Below are 22,109 nucleotides of genomic sequence, written 5' to 3'. Positions count from 1 at the left end.
TAATACACTCTCCTTTTGATATTTTGTTTTCTTATCTAAAAGAGACTATTTCTAGGTTTCTAGTTTGCTTGTCTTTTTGACTTGTGTTTTCCCAATTCCAGATTACTGCTCTGATTAGCACAGCCTGAGGAGTCAGATATACTTTATATTTTGTTGCTGTCTTTGCCCAATCACAGCAACAACAAAAACAAAAAATATTTCAACCACCTTGACTTCAAGGACTCCTACAACTTCTCCTCAGCCATATATACTTTTATCTCATACAGATGTTTCATATGGATAAGTGTGCAAATTGAAACGAAAGAGAGTCATGGTGGAACACAGTATTACAGGACTGTTTCTTGGCTACAGACTGTTTCATTTGTGAGCTTCAGGACAGATTGCTTTACCTTCATCTTTGAAGAGCTTGTGTCTCAATTAAAGGCATATTCTGCTCTGTTTGGTATTAGTACCAGGTCTAGATAAGACAGAGGTGTGTAAGTACACATTTCTATGTAAATAAGGAGGATCGGGTTTTGTAAAGCCGTAGTGAGATGAGATATGCCCCTGAGCTGATGATGTAAACAAGAATTGTTAACCAGAGCAACTAGAATTTATTTCTTCACTGAAGTTGAAAGCAGAGTAGGTAAAATTAGTTCTTAAGGATCAGCCATTTCTGAATGACAGTTAAATCTATCTCTGGCAGTCGTGTCCACCCTGATCTTAGCAGAAACAAGAACAGACACATGTATTTTACCTCCTATTCTTTTGTTGTTCTGTCACATTTCTCCATGTCCAGAGGTGTTCACTATAAACCACTCAACAAGAAACCTTCTGTTCTCTTGTAGCAGAGAGAGTTTTTCTCTCTCTCAGTCATTTCAGTGCCTGAAAGCACAAACACAGCTCAGGGTCTGGTTTCATATCCATTGTGGAGCTGTGCTTTGTTTGTCTTTAAGATTCCAGTGGTAGTATATAAATGACCCCCCAACACTTGTTCTTTCACTTTGAAATTGATTTCTCTCAGCTTGGCAGGTAAAGCTCCAGATAGGTACGTCTGGTCCCTTCCCTGGGGAATTTACGATGGCACCGACAAAAGTGGGAGAAGAGCTGACAGCTTTAAAGCTTTAGAAGTGGTAATAGGAGAGGCATGAGAAGACTTTTATAAGTCACTTTCTCCCACACCATATTATGAAACCAACTAATTCCCATGCAGTGCATGCTCATGAGGCCAACTGCCACTTCCAGTGTTGAATCCATGAATAAGTGCTTGCTTTGCACGGAGATGAGTGCTGTTCCCATATGCTGGGTTTTATTTTGTAGACAGAACAGTTGACACACTTTTTGTCTCACAGATCAGAGTGCAGGGCATGTTTGTGTAAGGACAAATTACACAGGGTAGGTGCCTTTGTGTTTCTTAGTTAGGAGCACAAGCCGGTATTTCTGAATAGAGGTGGATGCTTTGGCAGTTTTTGAATACAGTACATCACACATGCAGAAAAAAATAATGTTATTTGTATTTCACGTAATGAGTGAAATGGGATATAAACTTACAAGTAGTGAAGATAAATATAGTATTCACAATGCCCTCTGGCATATTCACCCACACTTTGTTCTCTTTCTCTCCTTCCGCCTACTCACATATATGCATAGTGCATGTGAGCACACACATATGCGGACATTTGATGCATGGCTTTTATTAGTGCATTTGCCATTGATTGATTAGTACTTAGTATTAGTACTTCTTCTATTGATTGATTGCAGATGAAGTGACTATTTGACCTTTAATTATGAGCCTTGCTATTGAAAATGACATTGAGCTATGGCTTCACATAATCCATCTGGAAAGCCCGACATGATGCCATTCCCTGGAGTTCATTCAGTGAGAAGAGAAGAGGCCTCAAGGAAGTGCAAAGCTATCAGTGTGGCTCATCTAAACAATACTGCAGAGTTGTTGCTTGGACTTACATGAAAGTTGCAGCCAAGTACGGAACATTACTTTATCTTTGGCAGAGTTGGCAGAGTGAATTACTAGCCAGAAGTTACAACTCCAAAATAAAAAATTAGGATAGTCAAAAAATATTTTTAATTTACTTTGTGATACTTTTAATTTACTTTGTAAATTTATTTTATGAATAGAAAATGGAGTAGTGGTACTTATTTGGCTCTCACAAGTGCAAATGTCTGTAATGCAGGTATGATGAACAGCAGATTAGTTTAAAAAAAAACTTATAATGAAATCAGGGTATTTTGTGATGCATAGTGCATTTTTCCTTATTTGTATTTAACGATGTTGCTGTTCTTTCATTGTGGAATTCTTAAGGTAATGCAATCGAAGTTTCTAGGGTACAAAGTACTTCCAGGAAAGAATAATTTTCAAAAGAAAAGACAAAGCCCTTTGTATTGTTTTAATTTCATTCAAATTTATTTTTTTGAAATACTCAGCTACTTACTCTGTGAGTACAGAATTGATAGTCTGTCCTTGAACAATTTTTAAAAGCACTGTGTAATGCACAAGTGGATTCACAGACAGCTCAATTGTCTGTGAGCAGATCATCTAGGCTATGGATTAATCAGACCATGCCTTTCCTCAAGTTCCCCAGCTGCACAATGTGACAGTGCATCGTGCTCACATATAGCTCCAATCTGCTCACAGCTATCTAGAGTTTGCTCATGTTTTCTACAGATCTCTTTACAAGTTTTTCAGAGGTAAGTAATTATATTTGCACAACCTAAGCCACTGCTGTTTAATATTAGCTGTGTTCTTGCTTCATTTGGTTGTTCCTGTACCCAAAGTCAGTGAAATGCTGCACTAATCAAAAGCAGGCTCTTATTTTGTGGTGATAATCACCTTTTCCTTTAGACAGAAGAATGGCAAACTGTTCTAACTTGTGTTAAAATAAAAGGTAGATTTTAACAAGGAGGCCTCACTTAATTAATAATTCTGTGATAGAAGGTAAGATTGCAAAGTCAGATGCATTGCCCTAAGTGAATATTCAAGCCAAACTCTGTGGTTGCTTTTCTCTGCTCCTGGCAGAGAATTGTCCTCTAAGGTGGTTATTCACCAAGGGACGAACTGTGACTAGCAGTGAATGTGTGAATAATTCCATAAAGATGTAAAAAATAATCCTGGTTAATTGCTCTCTAAAAGTTTTCAAGAGTAAGATTTGTGATAGTATTTTCTACTTTCAAAATTTTCCTGTGAATGTTGAACAAGAGGCATTACTGCTGGTATCCTGTCATACTTCCTGGTGTTACTAGTGATTGAATTTGCAGATATTCTTACCTGTTCCAGACTTTTAATCTCATTTCCTACCCAGCTGTTAGAGTGATGTAAATGAAAATGATCTGGCTACTACTCTGACTGGAATAGGTAGGGTGTTGACCCTCAGAGAAGAAGGGAAGCCAATGTGAGAAATGTGATAGAAAGAGTGTGTCATGTGGATACCATGTCTGGGCTACGTATCCCTCACTTCTTCCAGAGGGTTAGGAACAGAAGGGCCCTCTTGATCCCATGCCTGCTTCTGAAATCCCAGGCGATTTAGTTGCTGCTAAAACCTTTCACCAGTTTTGTTAGCATGATTCTTTGGGTCAAACTGAAAAGTTTTTCTCATCTCTTCAGTTTTCACACAGCAATTGCTTGGAAGAAGCAGCAAGTCATTGGTTGGGCTTTTTCCTCTTCTCTATAGTTCACCATCTCTTTTTTCTCTGTCTCTGGAAAATAAGAACTGAGGATTTCGTATTACATGAGATGATAGGGGGGTGAGCAGAAGCACCCAAATCCACTAGACTTCTCTCCTGTCCGCATCTTTCTTCGTAGCCTAACTTGAGGGCAGCTGGATTGTCTTTCCTAGCTCATTAGTTTTGTAGAAGCAATGTTTAGTTCGTACCAAATGATATTATCAAACAGGTCATTATCATGTAATCGGCATGTAATTTTTCTCAGCAGACCCCTAAGGAAGCTGGGGAGTGCTGTTATTTCCAGTATGGCTGCCAGATCAGAATACTAGCAAAACCAAATTTAGGTTCGAGGCAAAGATTTATGTAATTGGAATAGTATACATGTTTCCTGATTGCACAGACTGCCTAATGCACCCAAGGTGACATGTCATTTTGCTGCATGTGCAAGCATTTCTCTAATACTAAGCGCACCACTCGCTTTAAGGAGACTTTCTGTGAGAAGTCAGACTGACAGTTTTGAGTAGGCTGTGGTCACTGGGATAGTCTGCATCAGAGCATATCTTTTATTTCTCCTTGCTACTCACATATGTCGCTGGGCAAGTGTCATTGCTCGTCTCCTTCATACCAGGGCATCCCAATGGGCTGTACTTTCAGGAAGGAAATGCCCTGGCAGGCCAACACGAAAGCGAGAAATGGTTTAGTCCAATGAGTTCTAGTGGCTCTCAGACACAGAGTACCTGATTCTCCGTTGCTTTTTTATCACAAGACTTGCAATGTAGCATATCTAATATATTGCAGTTTACTCAGTGTTGACCTCTTTGTGATTCCAGAAGGGAAATACTGGAGGAAATTAGGGAATCTCTTTTCCTTTCTGGCCTGAAACGTATGTTTCTTTGATTAGACTTTGAATGTGGCTAGAAATTCTGCACCAGCTCCCAGGGCTTCCTTTTCATCTGTATACTCTGCCAGTAGTAGGTTTTTTATTAATATTTAGAAAGTTTGCCTCCAGCAGTACTAAAATGTGCATCAGAGGACAACAGTTGTTTACTGTGTTTGAACTGAAGAATCTCACCCAGGAGATCTCATTCACTTGAAGTTTACATCTCTCAATCTCGACTTACAGAAAGAGATCGATGAATAACAATTGTCATTTCAGAGTTGCACCTCTCCAATTATTTATTTGGTTGTGTGTCTTCCCAGATGTACACATAATCGGATCAGACACTAAAAACCAGATTGCAGGTTTTTAATGACAGCAAGCTCGTACCTCTTTATAATAAAAAAATAAAAAAAACCCACATATCCATCTGTAAAATGATAATGACACAAGAGCCCTCCCAACCCTCCCTCCCCACCAAAAACAGTTAAAGTTAATTTATGTGCTTTAAGAAACTACATTATACTCAGCAGACAGCTGACAGGTTACCCTCGGGAAGATCCACGTTTGGACATGACTCAAGAATTTTTTTTTTACTTCAGTCTGGCAGAGGCTACAAGTGTCACCCATGCTAAAACTGTGAGTATTGAAGATGATGTTGAGTCTCCCTGAGAGAGTTGCATCTACATTTGCTGCTCTCAGTGCACCTTCTGGCAGCCAGTCTGAGCTGCTGACTCCAGACACTTCTGAAAGAGTGGGTGCAAAGACGTAAAAAAAAAACAACACCAACAACAGCAACAAAAATTAGAAATCCTACAGTTCATGGAATTTTAGAATTTTAGGACGGGAAATAGTATCCCTTAGTATTTCTAGGTAGTGTGCTGTTTTCTCAAAATGCCTTCCCAAATGACTGGAACATTAAAGCTTTTCTGGCCTCATAGCTCTTTTTCTTGGACTCAGAAATCAGGTAAAGAGATGATTGAAGGAAAAATATGCTAGTATTCCTAACATTATTTTTTTTTCTTTGTGAAAAGAATGTTTTTTTGTTTTATCATTTATAATGAATTTGTGGTATCATGTTTTCCTTTGCGTCAAAGCTTCAGGAGAAAAAGACTTTAAAAAAAATCTAATTAGAAGATATGAAACAGTTTGGGATATAATCCTTTCCTTCTTGTGTTTACAAAAATAACAGGTGTGACTATAAAATAAAATTATACTTTTAAATATATATATATATGTAAATAAATCCACATAATCAAGATTTTAATGCTGAGAGAGATGTTGGCCTCAGCTGCATGTGGAAGGGGCAGTAATGTTGAAGGAAATAAACAAATCAAATCTCATCTTATGTTTTTAGGAAATTTGTCAGTCTGGTTGTCCAGAATTCCTTTCATTAGTGGATCTAACATATTAAACCTTCAAAAAGTATTGAATACAAGAATTGTAGAGAAGGGAAGGAAGTGTTTAAATTCTATTTATTTAAACTTCATAGCGTAGATATTAATAGTGAATTACAAGGAAGATTTTACCCTATGCCTTGACTATATTATGTGTGTGAAGAAAGAATTGATTCCAAGCAATAAAAAGCACTGAAGTGTTATGGTCAGCTTACAACATTGCTATGCCTGCGTTGTGGTCCCAAATTAAGGATGTCACATCTAAAATATGACTCATGATGGTTCAATTCATTCTTGTATTCCCTGTTAACTAATTATTACTACCATGTTGTCAGGCAGGTGGAGGAGGTGTTCTGGAGTCTGAGGCACTAGTCTTCAGTTGTTGATGTTACATGTTTCATTGTTGGCAGCTGGTAAGATTGCCAGTGTTGTTCACTAAACATCACTTCCAATCTGAACACATGCATTGAAAACCCAGAAACAAACTGTACTTTCTTCCTCTTCCATCTTTTACATTTATTTACTTAAAAATTTGATAGTATCACAATGTCTAGTTTTCTAGTAACTACTTAGATTTCACTTAAAATTGCTGATTTATGATGAGTATGGTGAGCCAGTTACCTGAAGAACAGGAATTACTAAAAGCATTCAAAGCATAATAGGTTTTTGTTTTTTCTTAGTTATGGCAAAAAAAGAAAAAATCCTTATTATTACTTACTTCCTTTCCTTCTCCTTCTTTATTTGAAAATTAGACCAGCTAAGTCTCTTACAACATAGTGTGGGTCTCAGTGAAATTCTTGCACTCTTATGGTAATTGTATGGACCACACTGTGTGATCACATCAGTCTGATTCAGTACAGAGCCTTCCCAATATTTCTAGGCCTCTGAAAGAGGTAAGTCCCCTAGTGTAGTGCAAGGGCCTGTTGAATGTTATGGTAAATCAGTTCTTTCCCAAGGATGGGGATGAAGGTGAAAATGTTTGATGATTAGGGTCCATGCAGATCTCCAACTTAACCAGGACAGCTCACTCACCTTTTTACAGTTTTCCCCTGCAGCCATTCCAGACTCCTTTAATCTCTCATCCAGTCCCTTGTAAAACCTCCTGATTAGATGTTTGTTTTTACCACTTCATGAGTCTTTTTTTGCTTTCCATACACTTATTACTGAGCTGAAATATAAAAACGTTATCTTTCCCCACCCCGATAATATTTTAAGCCCATGTCTTTGTACAGCACGTATATTTCTGTGGGCAGAAAGGCAAGGGGTAGTAGTCTCAATTGCTACAAACATTGCAGGTCCTTCCCAATCAGTCACTGAGTGTCATATCACCTGGAGACAGTTGTGGTTGTGTTGATGGATGATCTCCTTATCCCTACCAGTAAAAGTTAGATTTCCATGGTAACACTAGGTTTTGTCACCGAAGTGTGATTGAACCAAAAATGCCACAAACCGTTGTGCAGGCCTGTCTAGCCACTGTGAATGGAGTTTAACCTTGATATGGTTATTTCCTTTTGGACAAGAGAGTAGTTAATGCCATCTGTTACTTCTCTCAACCTTGATCCCCCTGCAGGGTACAAATTGACTTTAAGGTCTACAATCTCTTGATTAGGACTGAGAACAACAACAACAAAAAATCCTAGAGTTACAGGTGGAGATGGGCTGGAAAAGGATGACCAAATTCTACTCTGAGGAAGTTTTTGTCTGGGGAAGAGCTTGGCTGACTGTTTTAGGATGAGCTTGCAGTAATCTATTCTCCTTCCAGTTTAATGTGAATTCATATTACATTGGAAGGTGCTTTCTTCAGCTGAAAGTGGGTGTACTCAGTAGTGAGCGAGTATTTGTACTGTTACTGGTAGTCAGATATCATTCAGCTATTCCCATAACTGAAAGAAACTGGTCCTGAGGGAAGAGCATTTAACTTGAGTTCAGTGCATATTTAGGTGAGGGTAAAGAATCCTTAACTGGTTATTTTGTCAAAAGCATCATGATATCAGTATGTCATAGCAGAGTCTTAACAAGGGCAATAAACAACTTCTATCCCTGTGTAGCCTTCACTGAGGAGAGACACAGTATATGAACTTCTGCCTCCTCAAAATTAACCATTGCAATCTGATTTGCCTGGGAAAAAAAAAAAAAGCAGGGAAATCCTTAAGAAAGTTTGCAAACCAGAGATTAGCAGTATGTTGCCACTCTGGCAGCTATCTGCGTGAGCAACCTCTTTCTAATACTGTGTACTGGATTTTTCAAGATCTCACCACCCTTTCCTACCATGCAGTCACTGGACTGCATGTGATGCTGTTCTGAAATTCAGCAGTAAAATTTCAGGTGCTCATTTGGCACTGTCTTTGCAGAGAGAAACTCAGAAAACCCCTGTTTTGGCAGTTTAGGAGGGGTTTAATGCAATATATGCCTCCCTTTGCGGGCTTCTCAGTTTAAAAAACGAAAAGCTTTTTGGCCTACTGATGTTCCCTTCACATCAATCCCTGAGAGGATTCTTCAGAACGACAGCATAGCATAGAGAGTGTCAGAGAAGCCACCATTCATACACCTGCTTCATTTTGTATATTGCAGTTGAAGATTATGGCAATTGAGAATTCTGAAATGTATAGATGAGGAGAAAAGGGAACTGAAAGTGCACAGGTTAAGGATTTTCTTCTGAGTATTTCCACTGCCTCTCTCTAACAGTTGTTTGATGCTCTGATTCGTTGTGATTTCATAGCCTTAGTGATGACCTCTTTGTTTTGTACCAAAATCTCTTTTCCAAAGAAGAAATGCTGGAGCATTTTGTGATTTGGAATGTGTTTCGGTAATGTAAGCAATAAAGTTTTAGGATAAATTGTTTGTTATAAAGACATTTAAGGGGAAAAACCTATACAGTGAAGTATCTAAGTAGAGCATCTAGCAATAATTCTGCTTTGGGTGTGAGAGATAATGGCCTGTGTTTCAGTGGTAATAAAAATGTTCTATTAAGTTCTCTGAATCCATCGCAATGTGATAGAAAACAGCAAATGATGAAACACTGCTTTGAGGGGAGCTTACACATCCAGTGAGCATAAAATAAACATATTAAAATAATAAAAAAAAAAACACTGATTTCCAGTACTTATTGTTTTATCACTTCCATCATGGGTATAGGATAAAAGAAAACTCTTACTTGCTTGTTAGAAGAAGAAAGCTCTTACTTGAAGTTCTTACTTGGCAGATGTCAGTTGAAAGCTCTGCTATGGAATATGCTGCAATGTCAAACTCTGTTGGGTAATTTTAGACAAATGTGTCATGTGTGACATGGAAATATGGCATGCTGTACATTAGTGATTTCCCAAGTGTTTGGATCAGGTAGTAATGTGCTGAGAAAGTGCTCTTTATCTCTCCGTGCTGTGTACTTGTATAGCAGTGGGGAAAGGCTTTTGGTAGAAATTACTTTAGTCAGAAAAAGAATCCATTTACAATATGTGCCTTCTAACATCCTTCAGACAATGCATTGTATTAAAGAGGCATTTTTTGATTAATGTTTTATAAACATTTTTCAGCATGACAGCTTAAAGTCCCTGTAAAATTGTAAATGCGTGCATAGTGCTCACTTCCATAAAGTCAAATGCCATCTCATAAAGTCTGGTTGGATCCTGTCAGTGACAGTGACACAGAATCAGTACCTTGGAGCATTAAAATTAATTTGCTTCATTTATATTACTGCCATGATAGCTAGATGAAAAGAGTCCTATATTTAAATTCTCTTAAAAATACCTTCAAATCTTTTAGGATTTTTATTATAATTATTTTACAGTTAACTAAATGTAGAGAAGCGCAGCATAATATTTTCATGGGCCTTTTACGAAGGGTGACTACAAAATATGAAAGTAGCAAAAGGGAAAGGGGAGCATGTGGGAGGTTATACTGGGTGCAAAGCTGGAGGAAGGATAAATAGCTTTCAGTTTTGTAGACTACTACAGGAACAGTGGCCTTAGACCAGCAGCTGATAAACCGCAGCCTTGGGACCAGACTGGGATACCCTAGAGCAATGGAAAGCAACGAGGGCTTTCCTATACCGGACCGTAAGAGCAGTCTTCTCACTCCTCCTTGCTTCAGTTCCTCAGGTGTGCGAAGTTCTTGCATGATGGCAACGGGCTGGTTGAGGATGGAGACGGAGAAAAGTGAACAGTACTCCATGTCACAGGGATAAGTCCCTTGTCTTAGTTGCAGTGGGCCTGTACCCCATTTCTGCTCTCTGTCCTCTCATCATACATAGTGAGTGAGGGTCATTGGCAGAGGAGTTGAACCAAGCTGCTGGAAGCCTGTAACTTCATAAACTGGAGCAGCATGGATTGGTGTTTGTGATGTGAGACTTCAGACCATGACACCAGTCTTAAAACTCACCAGTCTGTATACAACCTTTGTTAATTCCAGCATTCCTCCGTCAGTGTCAGTCAGGATGAAGACCCAAGAAAGTCAGTCCAACTTCCCTGAAATGCAGATAAGCATGATTTAATGGCTCTGTGAAAACAGAATGACAGATCCTTGCAGGTGTCATTCCTTACACATGTGAATGCTTCATTCTGTAAGTAAATGCCCTAGTGATACTGGGAGGCCACGGGGGAAGGGAGCATCTGCTGTATACTCTGAGGAAACGAGAATTATAGCTATGCTAGTGGCTTGTTTTCTACAACAAGTGATTTGATCCCGTGCAAAATTTTAGTTACCTTAGACTAAGCATGTAGCTATCATACTCCATTAATACCAAGAACAATATGCTATAAAAATGAGGAAAAGAATGGACAGCCCAAAATGAAGATAGCAAGCTCCATTTTGCTTAGCACCTTTATTCCTTGCCATCTATCCAAAAGATTTAGACTCTTCTTACAACAGCTCTTAAATTTAAACTCTTCTTACAATAGCTTCTTACAATGCTAATCTCATAATCTCATCTTGAAAATGCGTTCTGAGCTAAGATATAGCAAACAGCATCAGCCCAGTCATCAGATGGGATTTGTTTTTCTTTCTTTTTAGGTTGGGTCATTGTTGTTTTCAAATAATTTATTTAAAAACAAACAAGCAAAAAAACCACCACCCAGTTACTTATATTTTTAAGAGAGGAAAAAATAGCTGTTGAAAAATATTTTTCCTAAATAGGAATTGGTGTGAGCTTTATGCTCATGAAATAATACAATCATATCAATCATACTGATGCTTGCAGTTGCTATGTATTGGAATAAAAAAAGTTTTGATAATATTTTTAAAAAGTAAATAAAAAATATGTTTTTAAAAAAGTAAATAAAATCCCATGCTGTTTTGTTTAGGTTTGTGGTATTATGACTGACATAAGCATTTGTGACTGTAGTTTGTGGATCTCTGTCATGAAATATTTTTGGAGAGAGTTGCATACTGGCAAAGTTGGAATTGCAAAAATCAGAAGGTACATAAAAAGGGAACAGAGAATTTGCTTTTCTTTAAACTACTGCTTACCTGCAAAAATTATTACTTCTTCTTTTCACCAGTTAGTTTTTCCTAGTAAATAGCAGGAACTTTAATTGCACATTAGTGGCTTACAAGAACCTATTGTTGTGACATGTATTTAAACAAGCTGTGAATTAAGAACCTCTTTCCACCCTGCAATCTAATTACATTGTCACACTAATTATAGTATTTTGTATTTATATTTGACAACTTTAATTTTCTTTTCCTAGTTTACTGAAATAGCTTTCCTCTAGAGAATTTACATTTTAGTCTAGAATTTCTCCTATTTTCTTTCAGCTAGAAAATGTACAGTAATTTAAAGAATGCCTCAGTCACTTTGGATCCATTCTGTTCATGTCTCCACCATTAGTTTTCTGTGTGATCTTAGGCTGGTCATCTTAGTGTTCTCAGATTCTTTGTAGGAGTGCTGTTCAGCATACTGAAGTGTTTTAAAATCTGTGGATGACATTGCACCACCAAAATGCCAGGTGCTGTCTTATTAACATAAATATAGCGTGTTCATAGGTTGGGACTCTAGTTTATTTTTCTGTGGTTAGAGAACAGGAAAAGACATGTTAGGGTGAAGTTGAGACTGGAAACAGACAATAAAATCATTATCTGTTTACAAAAACAATGTGATGGGTATTTGAAGTAAATTGCACTCCATAATAGAATGCAAATGCCCATTTAATTCCTATCAAAATAGTGCCTATTCCTAAGCCCTAGAAATCAGTGTTAATAATAAGCAGTCCTGTTGTGTTGGTGATATGTCCCAGATACTGTTTTAAGGGTAATTATTTATTAATATTGAATTAAGTATGCAAGCCTTTAGTTTTTTGATTTAGTCTTTTGCTGGAAATAGCCACATAAGAACAGGCAACTGATATGGGGATGAGGTTGTTAGTGGTTTAATGTGATGAAGCTAATTAAAATAATTAAAAGAAATTGTGCTGTGGCAACTGTGAAGATTTTGGCAAGTTTAGCTGTGTGTCAGCAATAAAGGGGTACTGGCGGCGTAAATATCCAGCAAATAAGCTATGCTTCCTCCCAAAGGAAGGGAGACATTTTTATTAATGGAAATCTGGAAGGTTGTTGAGAACAGAAATTTATTCAAGACATAGATAAAAGTTGTTTATATGGCAACTTTGGTTGTTCTAAATCATCTACTAATGGGGAAATGAAGGTCATGTGCCACAGTGCTCCGTTTATTGTCACTGCTAAGAAAGAAGACACAGATAAACTCTGTGAAAACTCTTGTCTAGTTTGGTTCGCTGCAAGGTTGATGCTGGTGGAAGATTCCTAGACTGACATGTAAACCAGGGAGAAAGTAAGGTATGTTCTCAGGGGGCTCCTGAGGACTAGCAGCAACCCTTGTCTGCAACTGGTCAAACAAGACAGGTGATGGTTGTGAGGATTGCCCCTGCCCATGCTTTGTGGAGCAGGTAACAAAGTTGCAAGATTTAAACAGACCATTTTGAACAATAAAATGTTCAGTGTCAGCTTAATCAGTTTCATTACTGCAAAAACTAAATCAAATGTAATCTTACATATCACTTCATCAAGTGGGAAGATTATGCATGGAGATGTCTAATAGAAGTAGCACTGTTGAGCACAAATTCAAGCTCTTCAGAAAAATGGCCTATGTCTCTCTCTTAAAATTAAGCTCTCCCAACACATAGCAACTTCTCTACTCCAGCTGCTCTCTGATTCTGCATAGGTATGGCCTCTTCATATTGCTCACTCAGTTCACTAAACCTTTTTTCTCTCAAGCTGTTTCTCTTCTGAAATATACAGGTAGAGCAGAGAGTTTTATTCTCTAACATGTGAGCACTCACCTGCACAGTCCTTGACTCTCCAACTGAACTGTGTGAATCAGTCTAAGGATGTCATTTGGGTACTTACTGGCAGGGAGTATGCCAGGAAAATGCAACCCTCCTCCAGTGGTGAATGGACTGAAGAAAAAGTTACAAGCAGGAGTTGGGCTGCTTGGATGGAGGACAATCATGAAAATATGAAACAGCACAGCAAGATAAAGTCATAAATAAACAGTACAGAGCTATGCTTGGCAACTGAGCATTCATGCTGTAGCACAGATGTATTTTATATCAAGTCTTCAGCAGGAGTTTGCAGCTATCAGCAAAATTAGAAAAGATCTTTATGGCATTCCCCTACTGCTTCCTTTCTGACAAAGCTTTCTCTGCAATGTATTTTTTTTTGTTGCTATTCATTTTCTTCCAGGTTTTTTTTGTAGTTTTTTTTTTTTATATATACAACTTCTGTGCCTTCATGTTGTGTTTTCTTGGGGGGGGATTGGTTGGTTGGGTTGTTTTGCAAAATGCTTTGCTTTTGTCCTTGACTTGAAATCTGAATTGAGAATCTGTCTCCTGTTTTTCTGCCTGCAGGGATTCCAATGCTGAAGATAGTATTTGCGGGTTATGAGCACCTGTCCTTAATTTCTGTCCCCTTACTCATCTATCATCCTGCTCAGATTCTTCTTGGCAGTCTTTTGGTACCAACAATAAAATCTTGGATGGTTTCTAGGCAAAAGGTAAGAGTTGCTCTTTTTGATTTATAATAGAAAGTCTGCTATGAGGAAAAAAATACCTAAACACAAGTCTTAAACTCCTCAGTTTCCTTCTTGTAGATCCCATGGTAGGGATTTTTTGTTTTTTTAACTTCCTTTATGACAGTGGTAGTCACAATAGAGTTACATTAAAAAGGATGAACTTTATCCCCCTTGTCTTTGTAAAGGTTCAAATCCAGAAGTTAGACCTCTACAGCTTGTTCCTTTCACATCAGCAAGCATTCAGATTATGAATTCAGATTATATGCAGTAAAAATGGCTCAGTGTTCAAGTAATAATCACTAATAATAAAATGAGGACCCATTGTGAATTTAATTGAAGCAGGACGAGAACTTTTTAATGGCGGTAGGTGTTTTTTCTTACTTAGGTCACCCTTTACAATAGCAAGAAGTCTACAGACGTTTGCTGCATCACATCTCATGACAAAAATACAGCCTGGGGTAGCTTGTAGGATTATAGACTGTAACCTAGAGATTTTTGCATTGGCATCACTGATTCAAGTTGCAATTATTTCAGTACTGATTGAAGCTATTCACATCTGACGGCCATTCTGTGATTTGTATGAAATTGCAGTGGCTTCTGTCAGGTGCACAGAACACTAGTAGCCACCTCGCAGGCCAGTATTTGCAACTGATTATAGAGCTTTCTTTAATGTTTTGAGAGGATAAGGTGATGAGTGGCTGTGACAATGGAAGTAATCTTTGACAGTCATTTTAGGTGAAGGTTGAGACATATTGTGGAAAGCCTAGCTCCACCAGTGCTCTGAATTCTTCATTTGTCAGTGGTGAAGCTTTTTTGATGTCTTCTGTGTTTCCAATTTTCAGCAAAATTCAGTGGGCTGCCATTTTACTAGCTTCACTTCAGTAAAATCACCCTGCTAACTTGAATTCTAATCCTCAAATTACTCCCTTTGTGTGGCTCCATTTTGGTTACCTGAATTATGAGAAGTGGGAAAGCTCCCAGTTTTCCAGAAATCAGATCTTGTTAAGCTATACTTATCTTAGCATCCAAAAATGGAAAATTGTGTATCATATTTAATTTTGAGATTCCATCAGTTTCACGTAATGATAACTACTTAATTATCAGAATTAATTAATTATCAGAAATAATCAGGAGGCAGGTTGTTTAAAGAAAATTGCATGTTGTTCCTGAAGAATGATAGCCCAAAGTTGACGCTACCAGTGGCAGAACGATCCCTGCAATGCTGGCTTCTCTTCATTGTCTAGCTGCTCCCTGCTGCCAAGACCAGGAGTGTGGCTGGAGTTCATCCAGACCTCCCTGGTCCTCAGGGGTGGTAATGGCCTTCAAGGGCTGCTGTCAGTTGCTGCAAGTTAACACAGCCTTTAAACAGGGCATCAGAAAAGTCAGCCCAGTACTGGAGAGATTTACAGTTCACCAGCACTAGTTTCTTATTCATTAAGCTTCAAATAAACCTTCTGTGCTAATCAGACTGTAATGCTACCATAGAGCCACTTCAGGGGATTGTTGTTCTGTTGCAGCAGATTTATCAGTTGGTCTTCTGTATTATTCACAAATGTTATTTTAATTACTCTCATAAGAAGAATCAATGAGGTTGGGTCTGGTACAGTTGCAATAAGTATAACAGAAGTGAATATTGTGACTGGATAATGGTCTCCCGCTTTGAAAATAAACATGTCATCATCACCCTTGATGTTTATTTTCTATAAACACCTTGGCTTCATTTTGGCATCTCTCTTGCAGGGGGAGACGGTTATCCAGTCACAGTACTCAAGTGCAGTGACATTCTTACTTAATTATGATAGTACATGTGATCTGGTTGTATGAAATTGAATTTAAATATTTAGAGGTTCATCTGCAGTACGGTATTTCTAGTTTGTAAATATGGCAGCAGAATCTGCCAAACTACAAAGTTAAAATATTGTTTCCCCAAACAAAATGTGGAATGATGTCTCTCTCCAAAGTCTCTCGCTGAATAATACCCAAAAGACTAATCTCAAATGGCTAGATTTAACAATAGTTAAATGCTGGTGTTTCTGAGGGGAATATAGCCTATTTATTTTTAAAGGTTTAGATTTTTTAAAGGGTTTACATTTGTGCTAGAGTGTTTTTTCAGCAGTGCGTACAAGCTTGAAATGTACAATATTAAAGGTTAATATCTACAATAAGAAGACCCATCAGACTTATCTCTCAGACTGAAAATTGCTTGTTTAGCCAACAATCCTCCAAAAATAAGTGTCTTGCCCATCAAGCAAATGTCAGTCTGTCAGGGCACTTCCCCCAAAAGGACACGGAAAGCAAAGGTTCCAAATCTGATGAATTTCCCTCTCAGGCCACAAGAAACACTGAGTATTTTTTGTTGAACAGCACACTAAAAGAAGGCATCCTGCACAGTGCTCACATCTGTATAAAGGAGCAGCTGAAAACCTAACCCCATTTAAGCCTGTCACACTTGCCTCCTAGGTTAGAGAGGGTGCTTCCTGCCAAACTGGAAACATGAACACCTATCATTTGAGTTGAACCTCTGTCACATACTGAGTAGTTTAGCTACCATAATTGGCTGACCCTGCCATCGCTTCAAGGTTTCTCCATGGGGTTTCTCTCTTCCTTATAAAAACGTTTGGTAACAGCAGACTAAAGCTACAGACGTTTTAAACAGGATCCTCAGGTGTCAGTCACCTGGCTTAAGATCAGCTCTGGACTTGGCTTACTCTTACCTATCCTCAGAAAGGAAGGCGTAAACATCCAAGGTGCATGACATCCACCACTGGAACAGCGACTGTGCTCTGAGCAGGCTTTGAGCCACGTGGAAGGAGGCCAGGGACCAAAAAAGTGTTTGCAGAAGTTCTCATCACAGTCTTTCCCCTGAGGAGCTCAGAAGCTCTTGTATCTGTGCCACAGTTGGTTTCTTGACTGGGGTCCCAACAGTTGCTTTCTAAAAGACATCTGAGACCCATCCCAGCTTCCTTCACTGGCAATCTAGCTGTGTTCCTGAAGGTTCCTCTGTTCTGTCTGTCTGTCTGGATATGAGGAGGTTGTGATGGGCTATCAGAGAGAAAAAGATCGTCACAAAAGAGTGGCCTATTAGCTGCATGCTGATAACTTACTCACCATCCCAGAAGTACATGGAGCATTTTGTCTCCCCCTCAATGAAAAGCTTGTCTTGTACTGTTGATCTTTTTTTAATGTAAAAAAGTGACTGTTTTTTTTTTCTTTCCCTGTTCACAGGCACTGAAGTTAACCAGGCAGCCCAAAGTACCTGTGAAGGTATAATGATGGAGATGGCCTGTGTCACAGTGAATGTATATATGTACTATACTGTACACACAGACGATTGAGACAACTGGGTATTTGTGAATGTTGCTTCAGTGCATATTTTATTTTTATATATACATATATTATATATATATATATATATTAAAACGAGACCTGTTAAGTGCCTTACAGATGCATTTTTGGCAAAAACATTGTTTCCAGAAGCCACTTTGTTGGTTACTGCAAGAAGTTGTACAGTATTTTGGAGTCTTTCAGTTTTTATTTTTCTAACAGAGTGAAATGAAGAGGTCATGACTAACAGCTGTTTCTTCCATTATCCCTGCTTTGATGCCAGGGTGCACCAGCTGTAAGTTTCTGTTTTAAACTAGCCAAAATGACCAGAAGCCTATCCCACTGCTGGCTTACCCTGGAGAAGAGCTTTCTTGAAGGTTTTTTTCAAGATTGACTTGAATTCCTGTGTGATTCTGTTACACTCCCTAGTCATATGACTGTGACATGCCTTTTTCTTCTGAGTTTGTGTATACTCAGCATGGGGCCATCTATTGGATAGAAGCTGAGAAGCATGAATTATTTGCATTTGTTGACACAGTTGTCTAGACATTCCTTCAAAGTTAATGGTTTCTAAAGAAAATTCTTTCAATTCCATTGTATGATATTGTGCCATTGTATATCTTAAATGCCTCATAAGCTTCTTCAAAGAAATGGTCTGGTGCTTGGGTTATGAGTGAAATATTTGTGTTTGCAGCTAGGAGATCTTTTATAATTTACCCCTGAAGAACACAAATTTTTGTTTTTCTTTCTTTTTTCTTTTTGTTGTTGTTGTTCCTGTTTTTGTTTTCCTTCCCCTGGTGCAATGCACAGAGATCTGCAGTGACAGAATTTAGGATGTTAATATCGAAGCAGAGTCTTTATTGTAGTAAGCCAAGCTATGTTTTCTATATTGCTGCATTGGTAATGAATAATAGCTTGTGAGGATAAGAGTTGACAATTATTTTTTGTTGCCAATTAAAAAGATCCTTACAGTAACAAGAACACTATCTTAGCTAATTTGACAATCAGTGACAACTTTTTAGAAAATCAAATGTTACTTTTTTTAGTGAAACTATATAAAACATATACAAAATATTATTTCTAACGGGAGAGTTGAAGAGATGGGAACACAGGCATATATTTTAAGTACCTAGCCAGCACTGCGTCTTGTCTGTGAGATTAAGATTTCAGAAGAGGACTCTGCACCAGACTCTGAGGGTTCCTATCTGCAAGAGCTGTGCTGGCAACTGTGGATTAAAACATTAAAAGGAATGGAAGAAATTGGTCAAACACAGATCAATGTAAGTGCAGAAATGTCGTGTGTGTCACAGTTAACATTGCAGCAAATGGTGCGACTGAGCCGATCTTTAGCAGATGTAAATTATTATAGCTCTGACAAGGCTATAGGCATTTATGCAAGCTAAAGGTCTTTTTTATGGGAATAGGCATGTGAAATTCATATCCTTTAGCCTTACTGAAAAACAAATCGTCTTTGGTTTACCTAGTGTGTTTTTTCTAGTCTGGCATTCCTGTGAACAACAGGAAAGCAGTCTGGTACCAATCATCAGTGCTTTAGCTGATGGTCTGTGCAAGACTGCTCTGTAGCCATCTGTATGAGAAACTATCAGGAGCCGACAGTGTCACCTTATTCAAAATTGTTGTCACTGATAAATACAACCACATAACAAAGGTACGTGATGTGGTAATAAGCTGAATTCTTTCCATTCCCTGGAGAGGAATCAAACTCTGCACACTGAGTTTGTGGGAGGGCTGAGAGACGCCCACACTGTCCTCCAGGGCTGTGCTCTCTTCTCACTAGCCAGTAAAGCAAAGGACAGCCGGCAGTGAGCTCACCGTTTGGGTTAGTATGTCCCTAGATGGCAGTCAGATCCACGAACAGGCTAACCTGGGAGGTAACTGGAGAGAGTAATATGCATGTTCCTGGGCCCTTTCTTAAAAATTCCTTTGTCTGTGCTTAAAAACCCTCCTTGCAGCAGAGTCCAGACTCAGGACAGCTCCTTTTTGTTTGCTATAAACCTGAACATCCAGAATGTTGTAAGGATTTAATCCCACTGAAATTAATGTCTCTTTCCATGGGTTTTGAATGGCAAAGCAACAGTCCCAGGAAGAGTGATGGCTTTTTTTAATATATATATATACAGGACAAGTTCAAGCATACAGTAATTTAGTGTGGTTGTGTTGGCTCTAAATAGTCAGAACACTGCAGCTACCCTTACTGAGCTACCTCTGTGTACTGAATCTCCTACTTTCAGTACATCCAACAACTTGCTTAGATTCCACTGAAAACATCCTTTCTTTGTTAAATATTTTCTGCATTTAAGAATATTTCAGACTGTTTTAAGGTGGAGTTCTGTTAAAGCCTTTACAAAGTCATTTTTGCTTGGGGCAATGTAAATGTGTATGAGTGTTGGAGGTGTTGATCTGAAGGGCATATGAAGCAAAACTGAAATACATGTTTTAAATCCATACTTAATGAAACTTAGTTATGCATATCAATTCTGTTATGTTTAAAGACTATTAAGATGTTTCTGACTTGCTATGCTGATATGTTCTTAATAAACAGAATGATTTTGAATTTAATTTTGCAAAGAGGAAAACAAGATAAAATTACTTATTGAGGTCAACGTTTTACCTCTGTTACCTATGGTTTTTTGTTTGTTTTTTGAGAGTAAGCTTTTAAATTGTTTACTTGTCCTTTAAAAAAAAAAAAAAGATCTGTGAACTGTACTGAAATATTTTATGAACTAAACTTGGGGAAAGAAAGTTCTCAAAATACTGTAAATTATAATCAAATGGAAGTTAATTCATTGAGTTCCAACAATTTTTCAGTAGAGAGTTAGAAACGTTTTTGTTTTTTTTTTTTTTTTTACCCTTAAATTTAACAGAGATATTCGGTATAGAACATAATCAGGCAAAACTGGTGGCAAATGAGGACTTTGTGTATAAAACATAAGGATTTTCTTGATTGTTAATACTTAGCTTTTACATATCTGTAATCCTGTCTAACGTTATCAGAGCTAAAAAAAAAAAAGACAATAAAACAGCACTTCAGAGTTCACAGGGAATCTTGCCACCTCGTGTTGAGTTATTCAAACATTTAATTTTCCCTTTTGTGCAGTAAATTGAGAAGCTTATGATGACCCCAGTAATAGGTCCAAGATAAATCATTTTTTACATATTTAAAATTAAGATCTTTATTTTCTGGTTGTAATTCTTCTTATATATCCTTTAGCTCGTGTGAATAGGTTATATGACAGAAAAGCCACAGTCTCAGCAGAAGCTGGGCAGTTGTGCTTGTTCACGGACCAAAAGGAGAGTAATCTAGCAGTTTAGTTTTACAGAAGTAGTCCCCTCAGTTATTCTAGCAGTCAGAGAAAGAGGAACTTTTATTTGTGTATGGTTTTCTGTGAAAATATCTTGACAGCAGGAGGTTAGAAGGAAAGATGAAATATTGTCTGTCTGCAAGCACTTTTATTTATGTGTAAGTGCATACGTGCATAAAATATGAGCAGTTATATATGTAGAAATACTAGAAAGGACCAAGTCCCTGGTATACATTTTTTGCAAGTTTGCATATGGAGAAAGAGAGACTTTTTTCTTTTTGCTGTTATTCTGACATTAAAAATGAAATTTCAGACACCGAATCGTCTTTTGTATTGAATCATAATCTTATACAGAACCTTTACAGCAGATGATCACAGCATTGTATTTGTAAACTGTGGACTATTTTGCACTTAAATAGATGTCGATGCATTTGGGAATTACAACACAGTAAGAGGCTAAATCACGGTTTCACCATTCGGTTATAATCCAAATGTGTTTATATTACTATTATTATAAAGTGCCAGAAACACACAGAGACCTTTGCAAACACGTTAAATAGACAAGAGACTAAATTCTGTCCTTGGTTACACTTGGACATCTCCAGTGAAAAGGCTGTTAAGCTGTGGAGTAGTCTCCCAAGGGAAGCTGTATGAAAAGCCTTGCCATTGTTCTAACAATGCTCTGTGATAATGTAGCCTATGAAGAGAGTTAAATAAAGAGTATTTTATGTTTTATATTTGATGGCCTGCTCTTTCCAGCATGTAACAAACCTAATCCCTTTTGTCCCTATTTCCACGGGTAGCCCCAGTCTCCCAGACCAAAGGTACGGCGTCTTACTGGCACAATGTCTGAAGAGGGAGATTGTCTTCTCTTCGCAGTTTTCTTTTGTGAACCACGTATCACTTGCTATCGTTAGACTGTGAGCTCTTTTGAGGAGGCATTCTGAATTCATTTTTTTTTGAAATTTGTATGTACAGTTACTCTACAATTCTCATTCAGCAGAGAACACCCTACCCGATGGTAAGTAATCGTGAGTAGTAGGAACAAGTACTATCCAGTGGGTGTAGATTGCAGGAGTAGAAAAGGAAATGCCAGGAAACGGAGGTGCAAGGCATTGCTACAGGCAGGTCTGCTTCATTCTGGAATGCAGAGCTGTAGCAGAGGTCACAAAATCAGCCTCTAAATTGTTCTTTTGCCAGAAAGGTGGAGAGTGAGATCTTCAGTGAGAAGTGAAATTAAATTTGCTAGTGATTAAAAGGACAAGAGAGATGTGTTGGAAGCAATTGGTGCCAATGAGGCCTCTCAGCTGCTCCCCCTAAGCAAATTGCAGTCTCAGTGGAATATCGGCTTCTCAGTCCATCAAATTGCAGTAATCAAGTCTGGAGCTGATGGGAGCATGAGTCACCACTTAATTTTCTCATCAGTGGAGGCCAAGTTTTCAAAATATTTTTAGATGCATTTCTGTAGAGATTTCTGCCAGCCAGTGACCTATAAGAGTGACAAGGAAATGAGC

The 22,109-nt window shown here is 38.1% G+C and overlaps 1 protein-coding gene across 9 annotated transcripts in view; it reads left to right on the top strand.

The window, feature by feature from the left end:
* The window catches only part of SLC10A7 (solute carrier family 10 member 7), a 148,982-nt gene extending 127,652 nt beyond the window's left edge, over positions 1-21,330 (top strand). For 8 of the 9 annotated variants that reach the window (XM_048071709.2, XM_066996706.1, XM_048071708.2 and 5 more), the window contains 2 exons: positions 13,785-13,930; positions 17,174-21,330. In XM_048071709.2, the coding sequence (XP_047927666.1) occupies positions 13,785-13,930; positions 17,174-17,218 (191 nt within the window). In that variant the 3' untranslated portion in view covers positions 17,219-21,330. Of the gene's footprint in view, positions 1-1,740; positions 13,761-13,784; positions 13,931-17,173 lie in introns of those variants that run through there. The other variant, XM_048071710.2, reaches the window with a different exon arrangement.
* Positions 21,331-22,109: the final 779 nt, after the last annotated feature.

This window comes from Anser cygnoides, chromosome 4, assembly GCF_040182565.1.
Source record: "Anser cygnoides isolate HZ-2024a breed goose chromosome 4, Taihu_goose_T2T_genome, whole genome shotgun sequence".
NCBI classification, from domain to species: domain Eukaryota; kingdom Metazoa; phylum Chordata; class Aves; order Anseriformes; family Anatidae; genus Anser; species Anser cygnoides.
The sequence above is the reverse complement of the archived record's forward strand: the minus strand, read 5'-3'. Positions and strand labels throughout refer to the sequence as shown.